At 43.6% G+C, this 18,918-nt stretch overlaps 1 protein-coding gene and 1 long non-coding RNA gene across 3 annotated transcripts in view; both read left to right on the forward strand.

The window, feature by feature from the left end:
* The window catches only part of manba (mannosidase, beta A, lysosomal), a 47,629-nt gene that overhangs the window by 13,200 nt on the left and 15,511 nt on the right, over positions 1-18,918 (forward strand). For both annotated transcript variants that reach the window (XM_045703893.1, XM_045703937.1), the window contains 7 exons: positions 288-439; positions 3,529-3,646; positions 3,727-3,813; positions 4,047-4,214; positions 11,217-11,435; positions 11,532-11,696; positions 14,012-14,156. In XM_045703893.1, the coding sequence (XP_045559849.1) occupies positions 288-439; positions 3,529-3,646; positions 3,727-3,813; positions 4,047-4,214; positions 11,217-11,435; positions 11,532-11,696; positions 14,012-14,156 (1,054 nt within the window). The remainder of the gene's footprint in view (positions 1-287; positions 440-3,528; positions 3,647-3,726; positions 3,814-4,046; positions 4,215-11,216; positions 11,436-11,531; positions 11,697-14,011; positions 14,157-18,918) is intronic.
* On the forward strand, positions 14,168-18,320 carry LOC106610064 (uncharacterized). The gene is made up of 8 exons (XR_006761030.1): positions 14,168-14,646; positions 14,747-14,808; positions 15,246-15,276; positions 15,373-15,403; positions 15,992-16,349; positions 16,683-16,718; positions 17,291-17,543; positions 17,745-18,320. It is a non-coding gene; the product is annotated as an uncharacterized lncRNA (long non-coding RNA).

Here is an 18,918-nt window from a genome sequence, read left to right on the forward strand (position 1 = left end):
GGTGTATTTAACAGTCTCTCTGTGTCCAGGTGTATTTAACAGTCTCTCTGTGTCCAGGTGTATTTAACAGTCTCTCTGTGTCCAGGTGTATTTAACAGTCTCTCTGTGTCCAGGTGTATTTAACAGTCTCTCTGTGTCCAGGTGTATTTAACAGTCTCTCTGTGTCCAGGTGTATTTAACAGTCTCTCTGTGTCCAGGTGTATTTAACAGTCTCTCTGTGTCCAGGTGTATTTAACAGTCTCTCTGTGTCCAGGTGTATTTAACAGTCTCTCTGTATTAATCCCAAGGTGTATTTCCGTACAGTAGAGCTGGTCCAGGAGCCAATCGCTGGTTCCCCTGGGCTGAGTTTCTACTTCCGGGTCAACAAGAAGCCCATCTTCCTGAAGGGTTCAAACTGGATCCCAGCTCACGCCCTTCAGGACCTGGTCAGCCCTGCTGAGTGAGACACACACACACACACACACACACACACACACACACACACACACACACACACACACACACACACACACACACACACACACACACACACACACACACACACACACACACACACACACACACACACACACACACACACACTAGACTCAAACCCACACACACACACTGGACTCAAAACACACACACACACACACACACACACACACACACACACACACACACACACACACACACAAAAACACACACACACACACACACACACACACACACACACACACACACACACACACACACACACACACACACACACACACACACACACACACGTAAACACACACGTAAACACACACGTAAACACACACACTCGTGTCTTTGGTCTTAATCATGATATCAAGCTTTCAGTCATTAAATACTTCTAAGATGGGATGTGTTTTGTATATTTCAAACGGCCACATTACAACGACATTATGTTTACATTATGATTCCAACAAGACTTTAGTTTTCTGATTTAACACACCGGTGCGTCAGTCTAAGTTACTTCACACAAAAAAAAATTAGCCCCTTCAAAACCTGTCAGTTTAAATAAGAGATATCTGGGGGGTTTTGCATTGGATGAGTCTCAATCCACCGCATCTGCCAGTGTTGCACTTCCCCATCTGAGGTGAAAGGTGACAGAGTGGTGTTTATCAGACCAGGAGACATCCCATCTGAGGTGAAAGGTGACAGAGTGGTGTTTATCAGACCAGGAGACATCCCATCTGAGGTGAAAGGTGACAGAGTGGTGTTTATCAGACCAGGAGACATCCCATCTGAGGTGAAAGGTGACAGAGAGGTGTTGGTCAGACCAGGAGACATCCCATCTGAGGTGAAAGGTGACAAGAGAGAGGTGTTTATCAGACCAGGAGACATCCCATCTGAGGTGAAAGGTGACAGAGAGGTGTTGGTCAGACCAGGAGACATCCCATCTGAGGTGAAAGGTGTCAGAGTGGTGTTGGTCAGACCAGGAGACATCCCATCTGAGGTGAAAGGTGACAGAGAGGTGTTGGTCAGACCAGGAGACATCCCATCTGAGGTGAAAGGTGACAGAGAGGTGTTGGTCAGACCAGGAGACATCCCATCTGAGGTGAAAGGTGACAGAGAGGTGTTTATCAGACCAGGAGACATCCCATCTGGGGTGAAAGGTGACAGAGCTAGAGAGGTGTTTATCAGACCAGGAGACATCCCATCTGAGGTGAAAGGTGTCAGAGCTAGAGAGGTGTTTGTCAGACCAGGAGACATCCCATCTGAGGTGAAAGGTGACAGAGTGGTGTTTATCAGACCAGGAGACATCCCATCTGAGGTGAAAGGTGACAGAGAGGTGTTGGTCAGACCAGGAGACATCCCATCTGAGGTGAAAGGTGACAGAGCTAGAGAGGTGTTTATCAGACCAGGAGACATCCCATCTGGGGTGAAAGGTGACAGAGCGGTGTTGGTCAGACCAGGAGACATCCCATCTGAGGTGAAAGGTGACAGAGTGGTGTTTATCAGACCAGGAGACATCCCATCTGAGGTGAAAGGTGACAGAGTGGTGTTTATCAGACCAGGAGACATCCCATCTGAGGTGAAAGGTGTCAGAGAGGTGTTTGTCAGACCAGGAGACATCCCATCTGAGGTGAAAGGTGACAGAGCTAGAGAGGTGTTTATCAGACCAGGAGACATCCCATCTGAGGTGAAAGGTGACAGAGAGGTGTTTATCAGACCAAGAGACATCCCATCTGGGGTGAAAGGTGACAGAGAGGTGTTTATCAGACCAGGAGACATCCCATCTGGGGTGAAAGGTGACAGAGCGGTGTTGGTCAGACCAGGAGACATCCCATCTGAGGTGAAAGGTGACAGAGAGGTGTTTATCAGACCAGAGGACATCCCGAAAATGAGTCTTGTCATGTAAACGTCTGTAGCGTCCGGACCGTTTGGGACCCCACTGTGGAACATTAGATATTAAACCTTAGTCTGAAGGTCCCGTGTGGCTCAGTTGGTAGAGCATGGTGTTTGCAACGCCAGGGTTGTGGGTTCGATTCCCACGGACGGACCAGTACGGAGAAAAAAAATGTATGAAACGTATGCATTCACTACTGTAAGTCGCTCTGGATAAGAGCGTCTGCTAAATGACTAAAATGTAAATGAAGGTAGCCCATACATATTAATGGAAGTATGAAGGTAGCTTTGTGTTTACCCAAAGAAGGGGTTATTTAATATGTGTTTACTGCAGATACTTCAAACCCTTTTTTTCCCCGACAATTCATTTTTTTTACTGTTCTTTTTGTCATCTCTGAATGTGTTACTCAATGCTTTTCTATGTGCTTTAGTAGTAAAAAGCCCAAAATCTATACTTAAATACATCTTTTTTAATTTTATTCCTAAAGGTTGTCCTAAAATTCTAAATCAAATTAGGTAAATAATCCATGTTTTAAACATCTTTAAAACCCCCAATATATATATATATATATATATATATATATCAGCTTAGCAACCACCCTCTCTCCCCCCAACGCCTCAGACCGGAGAGAATTACAATTACACAAACCCCTCGCTGTAACCTGATCGATTTCAACAGACACCAGTTAGTCGTTGACTACAGCCTAACCGTTGACTACAGCCTAACCGTTGACTACAGCCTAACCGTTGACTACAGCCTAACCGTTGACTACAGCCTAACCGTTGACTACATCCTAACCGTTGACTACAGCCTAACCGTTGACTACAGCCTAACCGTTGACTACATCCTAACCGTTGACTACAGCCTAACCGTTGACTACAGCCTAACCGTTGACTACAGCCTAACCGTTGACTACAGCCTAACCGTTGACTACAGCCTAACCGTTGACTACAGCCTAACCGTTGACTACAGCCTAACCGTTGACTACAGCCTAACCGTTGACTACAGCCATCCTAACCGTTGACTACAGCCTAACCGTTGACTACAGCCTAACCGTTGACTACAGCCTAACCGTTGACTACAGCCTAACCGTTGACTACAGCCTAACCGTTGACTACAGCCTAACCGTTGACTACAGCCTAACCGTTGACTACAGCCGTATTCTGTTTCAGTGTGAGGAACCTTCTACAGTCGTCCGTGGACGCCAATATGAACGCTCTCAGGGTCTGGGGTGGAGGTGTCTATGAACAGGACCTGTTCTACTCTCTCTGTGACGAGATGGGAATTATGGTAACTGACTGACTGGTACTCTTTCTCCTTTGTCTTCGTCACAAATTGTACTTTTTCACCGATACCTTGTCTGTCCTTAGATTTGGCAGGACTTCATGTTTGCCTGTGCCATGTACCCCACTGATCCTGACTTCATAGAGACGGTCAGAGAGGAGGTTGGCCAACAGGTGAGCTACACACTACAGGGTTGATGTTAGTAGCTTTGTCCAGGCCTCCATGGCCCCGTAGAGCACTCTGCAAATCTCCTGTTTCTGTAGCATGTGGCAGCTTGATGTGGCATCCCCTGGACAAGGCCTTGATCTATGTTAATATTGATTACGATGACTCATTTCCTGATTATAGCATGTTTTTGTTAACATGTTATAACACGTGTTCCTTCCTGTTTCCTCGCCCCAATCAGGTGAGGCGCTTAAAGTCCCACCCGTCGGTCATCGTGTGGAGTGGGAACAACGAGAATGAGGCGGCCCTGGCCACTGATTGGTTCGGCATCCCTGTTGCCCAGCAACCCCGCTACCATAGAGACTATGTGACTCTGTATGTGGACAACATCAGGGCTGTTGTTCAGAAGGTGAGAGATGTATCTGAGACATGGTGTGTGTCTAATGCCACCCTAAACCCTAAACCCTGTCACCGATCTGGGTCATTCTACAGAAGTCTGATGGTGTGTGTCTAATGCCACCCTAAACCCTAAACCCTGTCACCGATCTGGGTCATTCTACAGAAGTCTGATGGTGTGTGTCTAATGCCACCCTAAACCCTAAACCCTAAACCCTGAACCCTAAACCCTGAACCCTAAACCCTAAACCCTGAACCCTAAACCCTGAACCCTGAACCCTAAACCCTGAACCCTAAACCCTAAACCCTAAACCCTAAACCCTGAACCCTAAACCCTAAACCCTGAACCCTAAACCCTAAACCCTAAACCCTGAACCCTAAACCCTAAACCCTGAACCCTAAACCCTAAACCCTGAACCCTAAACCCTGAACCCTAAACCCTAAACCCTGAACCCTAAACCCTGAACCCTAAACCCTAAACCCTAAACCCTGAACCCTAAACCCTAAACCCTAAACCCTGAACCCTGCAGTCTGAATTGGGGGTTGATTGTTTTTTTTTCTTCTAATTTGAATCTTATTTTCATTTTCCCCAAACTTTCAGTAGACATTTACAGTATTTACACTATATACAGTATATACACTATACTAGCCTTATATACACTATATACACTATATATAGTATAGTAACCTTATATACACTATATACACTATACTAACCTTATATACAGAACACTAACCTTATATACACTATATACACTATACTAACCTTATATACACTATATACACTATATATAGTATAGTAACCTTATATACACTATATACACTATACTAACCTTATATACACTATATACACTATATATAGTATAGTAACCTTATATACACTATATACACTATACTAACCTTATATACACTATATACACTATATATAGTATAGTAACCTTATATACACTATATACACTATATATAGTATAGTAACCTTATATACACTATATAAACTATATATAGTATAGTAACCTTATATACACTATACTAACCTTATATACAGAACACTAACCTTATATACACTATATACACTATACTAACCTTATATACAGTATACTAACCTTATATACAGTATATATACACTATACTAACCTTATATACACTATACTTACACTTATATACACTATATACACTATACTAACCTTATATACAGTCTATATACACTATACTAACCTTATATACAGTATTTACACTATATACACTATATACACTATACTAGCCTTATATACACTATATACACTATATATAGTATAGTAACCTTATATACACTATATACACTATACTAACCTTATATACACTATATACACTATATATAGTATAGTAACCTTATATACACTATATACACTATACTAACCTTATATACACTATATACACTATATATAGTATAGTAACCTTATATACACTATATACACTATACTAACCTTATATACAGAACACTAACCTTATATACACTATATACACTATACTAACCTTATATACAGTATACTAACCTTATATACAGTATATATACACTATACTAACGTTATATACAGTATTTACACTATATACACTATATACACTATACTAGCCTTATATACACTATATACACTATACTAACCTTATATACAGTATACTAACCTTATATACAGTATATATACACTATACTAACGTTATATACAGTATATACACTATATATAGTATAGTACACTATACTACACTATATACAGTATACTAACCTTATATACAGTCTATATACACTATATATAGTATAGTAACCTTATATACACTATATACACTATACTAGCCTTATATACACTATACTAACCTTATATACAGTATACTAACCTTATATACAGTATATATACACTATATATAGTATAGTAACCTTATATACACTATATACACTATACTAGCCTTATATACACTATACTAACCTTATATACACTATATACACTATATACACTATACTAGCCTTATATACACTATACTAACCTTATATACACTATATACACTATATACACTATACTAGCCTTATATACACTATACTAACCTTATATACACTATATACACTATACTAACCTTATATACAGTATATACACTATACTAACCTTATATACAGTATATACAGTATATACACTATACTAACCTTATATACAGTATATACACTATACTAACCTTATATACAGAATATACAGTATACTAACCTTATATACAGTATATACAGTATACTAACCTTATATACAGTATATACAGTATACTAACCTTATATACAGTATATACACTATACTAACCTTATATACAGTATACTAACCTTATATACAGTATATACACTATATACACTATACTAACCTTATATACACTATACTAACCTTATATACACTATATACACTATACTAACCTTATATACAGTATATACACTATATATAGTATAGTAACCTTATATACACTATATACACTATACTAACCTTATACACAGAATATACAGTATATAAACTATACTAACCTTATATACAGTATATACAGTATATACAGAATACTAACCTTATATACAGTATTTACACTATATACAGTATACTAACCTTATATACAGAATACTAACCTTATATACAGTATACTAACCTTATATACACTATATATAGTATAGTAACCTTATATACACTATATATAGTATAGTAACCTTATATACAGTATATACACTATATATAGTATAGTAACCTTATATACAGTATATACACTATATATAGTATAGTAACCTTATATACAGAATACTAACCTTATATACACTATATATAGTATAGTAACCTTATATACAGTATACTAACCTTATATACAGTATATACAGTATATAAACTATACTAACCTTATATACAGTATATACAGAATACTAACCTTATATACAGTATACTAACCTTATATACAGTACACTAACCTTATATACAGTATATACAGAATACTAACCTTATATACAGTATACTAACCTTATATACAGTATACTAACCTTATATACACTATATACACTATACTAACCTTATATACAGTATATACACTATACTAACCTTATATACAGTATATACACTATACTAACCTTATATACAGTATATACAGTATACTAACCTTATATACAGTATATACAGTATACTAACCTTATATACAGTATATACAGTATACTAACCTTATATACAGTATACTAACCTTATATACAGTATATACACTATATACACTATACTAACCTTATATACAGTATATACAGTATACTAACCTTATATACAGTATATACAGTATACTAACCTTATATACAGTATACTAACCTTATATACAGTATACTAACCTTATATACAGTATATACAGTATACTAACCTTATATACAGTATACTAACCTTATATACAGTATATACAGTATACTAACCTTATATACAGTATACTAACCTTATATACAGTATATACAGTATACTAACCTTACATACAGTATACTAACCTTATATACAGTATATACAGTATACTAACCTTATATACAGTATACTAACCTTATATACAGTATACTAACCTTATATACAGTATATACAGTATACTAACCTTATATACAGTATACTAACCTTATATACAGTATACTAACCTTATATACAGTATACTAGCCTTATATACAGTACACTAACCTTATATACAGTATACTAACCTTATATACAGTATATACACTATACTAACCTTATATACAGTATATACAGTATACTAACCTTATATACACTATACTAACCTTATATACAGTATATACAGTATACTAACCTTATATACAGTATACTAACCTTATATACAGTATACTAACCTTATATACAGTACACTAACCTTATATACAGTATACTAACCTTATATACAGTATATACACTATATTAACCTTATATACAGTATATACAGTATACTAACCTTATATACACTATACTAACCTTATATACAGTATATACACTAAATCAAATCAAATGTATTTCTTTAGCCCTTCTTACATCAGTTGATATCTCAAAGTGCTGTACAGAAACCCAGACTAAAACCCCAAACAGCAAGCAATGCAGGTGTAGAAGCACGGTGGCTAGGAAAAACTCCCTAGAAAGGCCAAAACCTTAGGAAGAAACCTAGAGAGGAACCAGGCTATGAGGGGTGGCCAGTCCTCTTCTGGCTGTGCCGTGGTGGAGATTATAACAGAACATGGCCAAGATGTTCAAATGTTCATAAATGACCAGCATGGTCAAATAATAATAATCATAGTAGTTGTCGAGGGTGCAACAAGTCAGTAACACAAGAGTAAGTGTCAGTTGGCTTTTTCATAGCCGATCTTTGAGAGTATCTCTACCGCTCCTGCTGTCTCTAGAGAGTTGAAAACAGCAGGTCTGGGACAGGTAGCACGTCCGGTGAACAGGTCAGGGTTCCATAGCTGCAGGCAGAACAGTTGGAACTGGAGCAGCAGCACGGCCAGGTGAACTGGGGACAGCAAGGAGTCATCAAGCCAGGTAGTCCTGAGGCATGGTCCTAGGGCTCAGGTCCTCCGAGAGAAAGACAGAAAGAGAGAAAGAGAGAATTAGAGCGAGCATATTTAAATTCACACAGGACACCGGAAAAGACAAGAGAAATACTCCAGATGTGACAGACTGACCCTAGCCCCCCGACACATAAACTACTGCAGCATAAATACTGGAGGCTGAGACAGGAGGGGTCAGGAGACACTGTGGCCCCATCCGATGAAACCCCCGGACAGGGCCAAACAGGCAGGATATAACCCCACCCACTTTGCCAAAGCACAGCCCCCACACCACTAGAGGGATGTCTCCAACCACCAACATACCATCCCGGGACAAGGCCGAGTATAGCCCACAAAGATCTCCGCCACGGCACAGCCCAAGGGGGGGGCGCCAACCCAGACAGGAAGACCACGTCAGTGACTCAACCCACTCAAGTGACGCACCCCTCCTAGGGACGGCATGGAAGAGCTCCAGTAAGCCAGTGACTCGGCCCCTGTAAGAGGGGTAGAGGCAGAGAATCCCAGTGGAGAGAGGGGAACCGGCCAGGCAGAGACAGCAAGGGCGGTTCGTTGCTCCAGCCTTTCCGTTCACCTTCACACCCCTGGGCCAGACTACACTCAATCATAGGACCTACTGAAGAGATGAGTCTTCAGTAAAGACTTAAAGGTTGAGACTGAGTCTGCGTCTCTCACATGGGTAGGCAGACCATTCCATAAAAATGGAGCTCTATAGGAGAAAGCCCTACCTCAAGCCATTTGCTTAGAAATTCTAGGGACAATTAGGAGGCCTGCGTCTTGTGACCGTAGCGTACGTGTAGGTATGTACGGCAAGACCAAATCGGAAAGATAGGTAGGAGCAAGCCCATGTAATGCTTTGTAGGTTAGCAGTAAAACCTTGAAATCAGCCTTGCCTTAACAGGAAGCCAGTGTAGGGAGGCTAGCACTGGAGTAATATGATCAAATATTTTGGGTTCTAGTCAAGATTCTAGCAGCCGTATTTAGCACTAACTGAAGTTTATTTAGTGCTTTATCCGGGTGGCCGGAAAGTAGAGCATTGCAGTAGTCCAACCTAGAAGTAACAAAGGCATGGATTAATTTTTCTGCGTCATTTTTGGACAGAAAGTTTCTGATTTTTGCAATGTTACGTAGATGGAAAAAAGCTGTCCTTGAAACAGTCTTGATATTTTCGTCAAAAGAGAGATCAGGGTCCAGAGTAACGCTGAGGTCCTTCACAGTTTTATTTGAGACGACTGTACAACCATCCAGATTAATTGTCAGATTCAACAGAAGATCTCTTTGTTTCTTGGGACCTAGAACAAGCATCTCTGTTTTATCCGAGTTTAAGAGTAGAAAGTTTGCAGCCATCCACTTCCTTATGTCTGAGACACAGGCTTCTAGCGAGGGCAATTTTGGGGCTTCACCATGTTTCATTGAAATGTACAGCTGTGTGTCATCCGCATAGCAGTGACATTTAACATTATGTTTTCGAATGACATCCCCAAGAGGTAAAATATATAGTGAAAACAATAGTGGTCCTAAAACGGAACCTTGAGGAACACCGAAATTTACAGTTGATTTGTCAGAGGACAAACCATTCACAGAGACAAACTGATATCTTTCTGACAGATAAGACCTAAACCAGGCCAGAACTGGTCCATGTAGACCAATTTGGGTTTCCAATCTCTCCAAAAGAATATGGTGATCGATGGTATAAAAAGCAGCACTAAGATCTAGGAGCACGAGGACAGACGCAGAACCTCGGTCTGACGTCATTAAAAGGTCATTTACCACCTTCACAAGTGCAGTCTCAGTGCTATGATGGGGTCTAAAACTAATGAGTCCTGAGTGGCTTGTGGGCATTGTAGAGGGACATAATGAGGTTACTGGAGGTTACTGGAGGTTACTGGAGGCTACTGGAGGTTACTGGAGGTTACTGGAGGTTACTGGAGGTTACTGGAGGTTACTGGAGGCTACTGGAGGCTACTGGAGGTTACTGGAGGCTACTGGAGGCTACTGGAGGTTACTGGAGGTTACTGGAGGCTACTGGAGGTTACTGGAGGCTACTGGAGGCTACTGGAGGTTACTGGAGGCTTCTTGAGGTTACTGGAGGCTACTGGAGGTTACTGGAGGCTACTGGAGGCTACTGGAGGTTACTGGAGGCTACTGGAGGTTACTGGAGGTTACTGGAGGCTACTGGAGGCTACTGGAGGTTACTGGAGGTTACTGGAGGCTACTGGAGGTTACTGGAGGCTACTGGAGGTTACTGGAGGTTACTGGAGGCTACTGGAGGCTACTGGAGGCTACTGGAGGTTACTGGAGGCTACTGGAGGCTACTGGAGGCTACTGGAGGCTACTGGAGGTTACTGACGTAACCCCGGTTCTGTTTCTCTCACGCTAGTTTGGGGAAACCGCTCCTTCAGGGTATCGCCATACTGATATTGTGACAACCCTAGCCCCTTAATTTAACCAGGTTCCCATCTCCCCCTTCAGGAGGACGGTAGCCGCCCTTTCCTAGTCTCCAGCCCCACTAACGGAGCAGAGTCTCAGCAGGAGGGCTGGGTGGCCCACGACCCCTACGACGCACACTATGGAGATACACACTACTATAGCTACAGCCATGACTGCTGGGACTGGACGGCCCTGCCACGCACACGCTTCGCCTCCGAGTACGGCTTCCAGTCCTGGCCTTCCTTCTCCACCTTGCAGAAGGTACATTTACCCTGGTCGGAGACGACTACATGTACATTCCTGTATTGCACTGCCTTCACGTCATCCAGTGATTTGATGTTCTCTGCCCCCTTTCAGGTGTCTGTTTCTGAAGACTGGAGCTATGGGAGTAACTTCTCTTCTCATCGTCAGCACCATCAGACTGGCAACCAGCAGATCCTACAGCAGGCTGGACTACACTACCAGCTCCCAGACTCAGCAGATCCACTGAAGAGATACAAGGACACACTGTATATTACACAGGTACACTGGACACTACATCACACAGGTACACTGGACACTACATTACACAGGTACACTGGACACTACATTACACAGGTACACTAGACACTACATTACACAGGTACACTGGACACTACATCACACAGGTACACTGGACACTACATCACACAGGTACACTGGACACTACATTACACAGGTACACTGGACACTACATTACACTGGACACTATATTACACAGGTACACTGGACACTACATTACACTGGACACTATATTACACAGGTACACTGGTCACTATATTACACAGGTACACTGGACACTACATTACACTGGACACTACATTACACAGGTACACTGGACACTACATTACACTGGACACTACATTACACAGGTACACTGGACACTACATTACACTGGACACTATATTACACAGGTACACTGGACACTACATTACACTGGACACTATATTACACAGGTACACTGGACACTACATTACACAGGTACACAGGACACTACATTACACTGGACACTATATTACACAGGTACACTGGACACTATATTACACAGGTACACTGGACACTACATTACACTGGACACTACATTACACTGGACACTACATTACACAGGTACACTGGACACTACATTACACAGGTACACTGGACACTACATCACACAGGTACACTGGACACTACATTACACAGGTACACTGGACACTACATTACACAGGTACACTGGACACTACATTACACAGGTACACTGGACACTACATTACACAGGTACACTGGACACTACATTACACAGGTACACTGGACACTACATCACACAGGTACACTGGACACTACATTGCACAGGTACACTGGACACTACATCACACAGGTACACTGGACACTACATTACACAGGTACACTGGACACTACATTACACAGGTACACTGGACACTACATTACACTGGACACTACATCACACAGGTACACTGGACACTACATTACACAGGTACACTGGACACTACATTACACAGGTACACTGGACACTACATTACACAGGTACACTGGACACTACATTACACTGGACACTACATTACACAGGTACACTGGACACTACATTACACTGGACACTATATTACACAGGTACACTGGACACTACATTACACTGGACACTATATTACACAGGTACACTGGACACTACATTACACAGGTACACTGGACACTACATTACACTGGACACTATATTACACAGGTACACTGGACACTATATTACACAGGTACACTGGACACTACATTACACTGGACACTACATTACACAGGTACACTGGACACTACATCACACTGGACACTACATTACACAGGTACACTGGACACTACATTACAAAGGTACACTGGACACTACATTACACAGGTACACTGGACACTACATTACACAGGTACACTGGACACTACATTACACAGGTACACTGGACACTACATTACACAGGTACACTGGACACTACATTACACAGGTACACTGGACACTACATTACACAGGTACACTGGACACTAGATTACACAGGTACACTGGACACTACATTACACAGGTACACTGGACACTACATCACACAGGTACACTGGACACTACATCACACAGGTACACTGGACACTACATTACACAGGTACACTGGACACTACATCACACAGGTACACTGGACACTACATCACACAGGTACACTGGACACTACATTACACAGGTACACTGGACACTACATTACACAGGTACACTGGACACTACATTACACAGGTACACTGGACACTACATTACACAGGTACACTGGACACTACATTACACAGGTACACTGGACACTACATTACACAGGTACACTGGACACAACACAGGCACACTACATCACACAGGTACACTGGACACTACATCACACAGGTACACTTGACACTACATTACACAGGTACACTGGACACTACATCACACAGGTACACTGGACACTACATTACACAGGTACACTGGACACTACATTACACAGGTACACTGGACACTACATTACACAGGTACACTGGACACTACATCACACAGGTACACTGGACACTACATCACACAGGTACACTGGACACTACATCACACAGGTACACTGGACACTACATCACACAGGTACACTGGACACTACATTACAGCCATGTGTTTTGCTGAGATCAGAGCTTGTGTTCACTATGAGTGGTCTTGACAGGTGCATAGCGACTCCTCAGTAGTCTACAGCCATCTGTCTAAGGGTTCACTGTGAGTGGTCTTCGTCCAGGTCATGTCACTGTGAGTGGTCTTCGTCCAGGTCATGTCACTGTGAGTGGTCTTCCTCCAGGTCATGCAGGCCCAGTGCGTTAAGGTCCAGACAGAGTTCTACCGCCGCAGCCAGAGCGAGGTCATCGAGGGCAAAGGTCACACCATGGGAGCTCTCTACTGGCAACTCAATGATATCTGGCAGGGCCCTTCCTGGTCCTCTATAGGTAGGGGCTGTTACAGGATGTCCTGGTCCTCTATAGGTAGGGGCTGTTACTTCCTGGTCCTCTATAGGTAGGTGCTGTTACTTCCTGGTCCTCTATAGGTAGGTGCTGTTACTTCCTGTTACAGGGCCCTTCCTGGTCCTCTACAGGTAGGTGCTGTTACTTCCTGTTACAGGGCCCTTCCTGGTCCTCTATAGGTAGGAACTGTTACTTCCTGTTACAGGGCCCTTCCTGGTCCTCTACAGGTAGGTGCTGTTACAGGATGGTCCTCTATAGGTAGGGGCTGTTACAGGATGGTCCTCTATAGGTAGGTGCTGTTACAGGATGGTCCTCTATAGGTAGGTGCTGTTACTTCCTGGTCCTCTATAGATAGGTGCTGTTACTTCCTGGTCCTCTATAGGTAGGTGCTGTTACAGGATGGTCCTCTATAGGTAGGTGCTGTTACAGGATGGTCCTCTATAGGTAGGTGCTGTTACAGGATGGTCCTCTATAGGTAGGTGCTGTTACAGGGCCCTTCCTGGTCCTCTATAGGTAGGTGCTGTTACAGGATGGTCCCCTATAGGTAGGTGCTGTTACTTCCTGGTCCACTACAGGTAGGTGCTGTTACAGGATGGTCCTCTATAGGTAGGTGCTGTTACAGGATGGTCCTCTATAGGTAGGTGCTGTAACAGGACGTCCTGGTCCTCTATAGGTAGGTGCTGTTACAGGATGGTCCTGTATAGGTAGGTGCTGTTACAGGACGCCTGGTCCTCTATAGGTAGGTGCTGTTACAGGATGCTGGTCCTCTATAGGTAGGTGCTGTTACAGGATGGTCCTCTATAGGTAGGTGCTGTTACAGGATGGTCCTCTATAGGTAGGTGCTGTTACAGGATGTCCTGGTCCTCTATAGGTAGGTGCTGTTACAGGATGGTCCTCTATAGGTAGGTGCTGTTACAGGATGGTCCTGTATAGGTAGGTGCTGTTACAGGATGGTCCTCTATAGGTAGGTGCTGTTACAGGATGGTCCTCTATAGGTAGGTGCTGTTACTTCCTGGTCCTCTATAGGTAGGGGATGTTACTTCCTGTTACAGGACCCTTCCTGGTCCTCTACAGGTAGGTGCTGTTACAGGATGGTCCTCTATAGGTAGGGGCTGTTACTTCCTGTTACAGGGCCCTTCCTGGTCCTCTACAGGTAGGTGCTGTTACTTCCTGTTACAGGGCCCTTCCTGGTCCTCTATAGGTAGGTGCTGTTACAGGATGGTCCTCTATAGGTAGGTGCTGTTACTTCCTGGTCCTCTATAGGTAGGTGCTGTTACAGGATGGTCCTCTATAGGTAGGTGCTGTTACAGGATGGTCCTATATAGGTAGGTGCTGTTACAGGATGGTCCTCTATAGGTAGTTGCTGTTACTTCCTGGTCCTCTATAGGTAGGTGCTGTTACAGGATGGTCCTCTATAGGTAGGTGCTGTTACAGGATGGTCCTCTATAGGTAGGTGCTGTTACAGGATGGTCCTCTATAGGTAGGTGCTGTTACAGGATGGTCCTCTATAGGTAGGTGCTGTTACAGGATGTCCTGGTCCTCTATAGGTAGGTGCTGTTACTTCCTGGTCCTCTACAGGTAGGTGCTGTTACAGGATGGTCCTCTATAGGTAGGTGCTGTTACAGGATGTCCTGGTCCTCTATAGGTAGGTGCTGTTACTTCCTGGTCCTCTATAGGTAGGGGCTGTTACTTCCTGTTACAGGGCCCTTCCTGGTCCTCTACAGGTAGGTGCTGTTACTTCCTGTTACAGGGCCCTTCCTGGTCCTCTATAGGTAGGAACTGTTACTTCCTGTTACAGGGCCCTTCCTGGTCCTCTACAGGTAGGTGCTGTTACAGGATGGTCCTCTATAGGTAGGGGCTGTTACTTCCTGTTACAGGGCCCTTCCTGGTCCTCTACAGGTAGGTGCTGTTACTTCCTGGTCCTCTATAGGTAGGTGCTGTTACAGGATGGTCCTCTATAGGTAGGTGCTGTTACTTCCTGGTCCTCTATAGATAGGTGCTGTTACAGGATGGTCCTCTATAGGTAGGTGCTGTTACAGGATGGTCCTCTATAGGTAGGTGCTGTTACAGGATGGTCCTCTATAGGTAGGTGCTGTTACTTCCTGGTCCTCTATAGATAGGTGCTGTTACAGGATGGTCCTCTATAGGTAGGTGCTGTTACAGGATGGTCCTCTATAGGTAGGGGCTGTTACTTCCTGTTACAGGGCCCTTCCTGGTCCTCTACAGGTAGGTGCTGTTACTTCCTGTTACAGGGCCCTTCCTGGTCCTCTACAGGTAGGTGCTGTTACAGGATGGTCATCTATAGGTAGGGGCTGTTACTTCCTGTTACAGGGCCCTTCCTGGTCCTCTATAGGTAGGAACTGTTACTTCCTGTTACCGGGCCCTTCCTGGTCCTCTATAGGTAGGTGCTGTTACTTCCTGTTACAGGGCCCTTCCTGGTCCTCTATAGGTAGGTGCTGTTACTTCCTGGTCCTCTATAGGTAGATGCTGTTACAGGATGGTCCTCTATAGGTAGGTGCTGTTACAGGACGTCCTGGTCCTCTATAGGTAGGTACTGTTACAGGATGGTCCTCTATAGGTAGGTGCTGTTACAGGATGGTCCTCTATAGGTAGGTGCTGTTACAGGATGGTCCTCTATAGGTAGGTGCTGTTACAGGATGGTCCTCTATAGGTAGGTGCTGTTACAGGATGGTCCTCTATAGGTAGGTGCTGTTACAGGATGGTCCTCTATAGGTAGGTGCTGTTACAGGATGGTCCTCTATAGGTAGGTGCTGTTACAGGATGGTCCTCTATAGGTAGGTGCTGTTACAGGATGGTCCTCTATAGGTAGGTGCTGTTACAGGATGGTCCTCTATAGGTAGGTGCTGTTACAGGATGGTCCTCTATAGGTAGGTGCTGTTACAGGATGTCCTGGTCCTCTATAGGTAGGTGCTGTAACAGGATGGTCCTCTATAGGTAGGTGCTGTTACAGGATGGTCCTCTATAGGTAGGTGCTGTTACAGGATGGTCCTCTATAGGTAGGTGCTGTTACAGGATGTCCTGGTCCTCTATAGGTAGGTGCTGTTACAGGATGTCCTGGTCCTCTATAGGTAGGTCTGTTACAGGATGGTTCTCTATAGGTAGGTGCTGTTACAGGACGTCCTGGTCCTCTATAGGTAGGTGCTGTTACAGGATGGTCCTCTATAGGTAGGTGCTGTTACAGGATGGTCCTCTATAGGTAGGTGCTGTTACAGGATGGTCCTCTATAGGTAGGTGCTGTTACAGGATGGTCCTCTATAGGTAGGTACTGTTACAGGATGGTCCTCTATAGGTAGGTGCTGTTACAGGATGGTCCTCTATAGGTAGGTGCTGTTACAGGATGGTCCTCTATAGGTAGGTACTGTTACAAGATGGTCCTCTATAGGTAGGTGCTGTTACAGGATGTCCTGGTCCTCTATAGGTAGGTGCTGTTACAGGATGGTCCTCTATAGGTAGGTGCTGTTACAGGATGCCCTGGTCCTCTATAGGTAGGTGCTGTTACAGGATGGTCCTCTATAGGTAGGTGCTGTTACAGGACGTCCTGGTCCTCTATAGGTAGGTGCTGTTACAGGATGGTCCTCTATAGGTAGGTGCTGTTACAGGATGGTCCTCTATAGGTAGGTGCTGTTACAGGATGGTCCTCTATAGGTAGGTGCTGTTACAGGATGGTCCTCTATAGGTAGGTGCCGTTACAGGATTGTCCTCTATAGGTAGGTGCTGTTACAGGATGGTCCTCTATAGGTAGGTGCTGTTACAGGATGGTCCTCTATAGGTAGGTGCTGTTACAGGATGGTCCTCTATAGGTAGGTACTGTTACAGGATGGTCCTCTATAGGTAGGTGCTGTTACAGGATGGTCCTCTATAGGTAGGTGCTGTTACAGGATGGTCCTCTATAGGTAGGTGCTTTTACAGGATGGTCCTCTATAGGTAGGTGCTGTTACAGGATGGTCCTCTATAGGTAGGTGCTGTTACAGGATGGTCCTCTATAGGTAGGTGCTGATACAGGACGTCCTGGTCCTCTATAGGTAGGTGCTGTTACAGGATGGTCCTCTATAGGTAGGTGCTGTTACAGGATGGTCCTCTATAGGTAGGTGCTGTTACAGGATGGTCCTCTATAGGTAGGTGCTGTTACAGGATGTCCTGGTCCTCTATAGGTAGGTGCTGTTACAGGATGGTCCTCTATAGGTAGGTGCTGTTACAGGACGTCCTGGTCCTCTATAGGTAGGTGCTGTTACAGGATGGTCCTCTATAGGTAGGTGCTGTTACAGGATGGTCCTCTCTAGGTAGGTGCTGTTACAGGACGTCCTGGTCCTCTATAGGTAGGTGCTGTTACAGGACGTCCTGGTCCTCTATAGGTAGGTGCTGTTACAGGATGGTCCTCTATAGGTAGGTGCTGTTACAGGATGGTCCTCTATAGGTAGGTGCTGTTACAGGGCCCTTCCTGGTCCTCTATAGGTAGGTGCTGTTACAGGACGTCCTGGTCCTCTATAGGTAGGTGCTGTTACAGGATGGTCCTCTATAGGTAGGTGCTGTTACAGGATGGTCCTCTATAGGTAGGTGCTGTTACAGGATGTCCTGTTCCTCTATAGGTAGGTGCTGTTACAGGATGGTCCTCTATAGGTAGGTGCTGTTACAGGATGGTCCTCTATAGGTAGGTGCTGTTACAGGATGGTCCTCTATAGGTAGGTGCTGTTACAGGATGGTCCTCTAGGTAGGTGCTGTTACTGGA

Source organism: Salmo salar, chromosome ssa01 (assembly GCF_905237065.1).
Source record: "Salmo salar chromosome ssa01, Ssal_v3.1, whole genome shotgun sequence".
Taxonomy (NCBI): domain Eukaryota; kingdom Metazoa; phylum Chordata; class Actinopteri; order Salmoniformes; family Salmonidae; genus Salmo; species Salmo salar.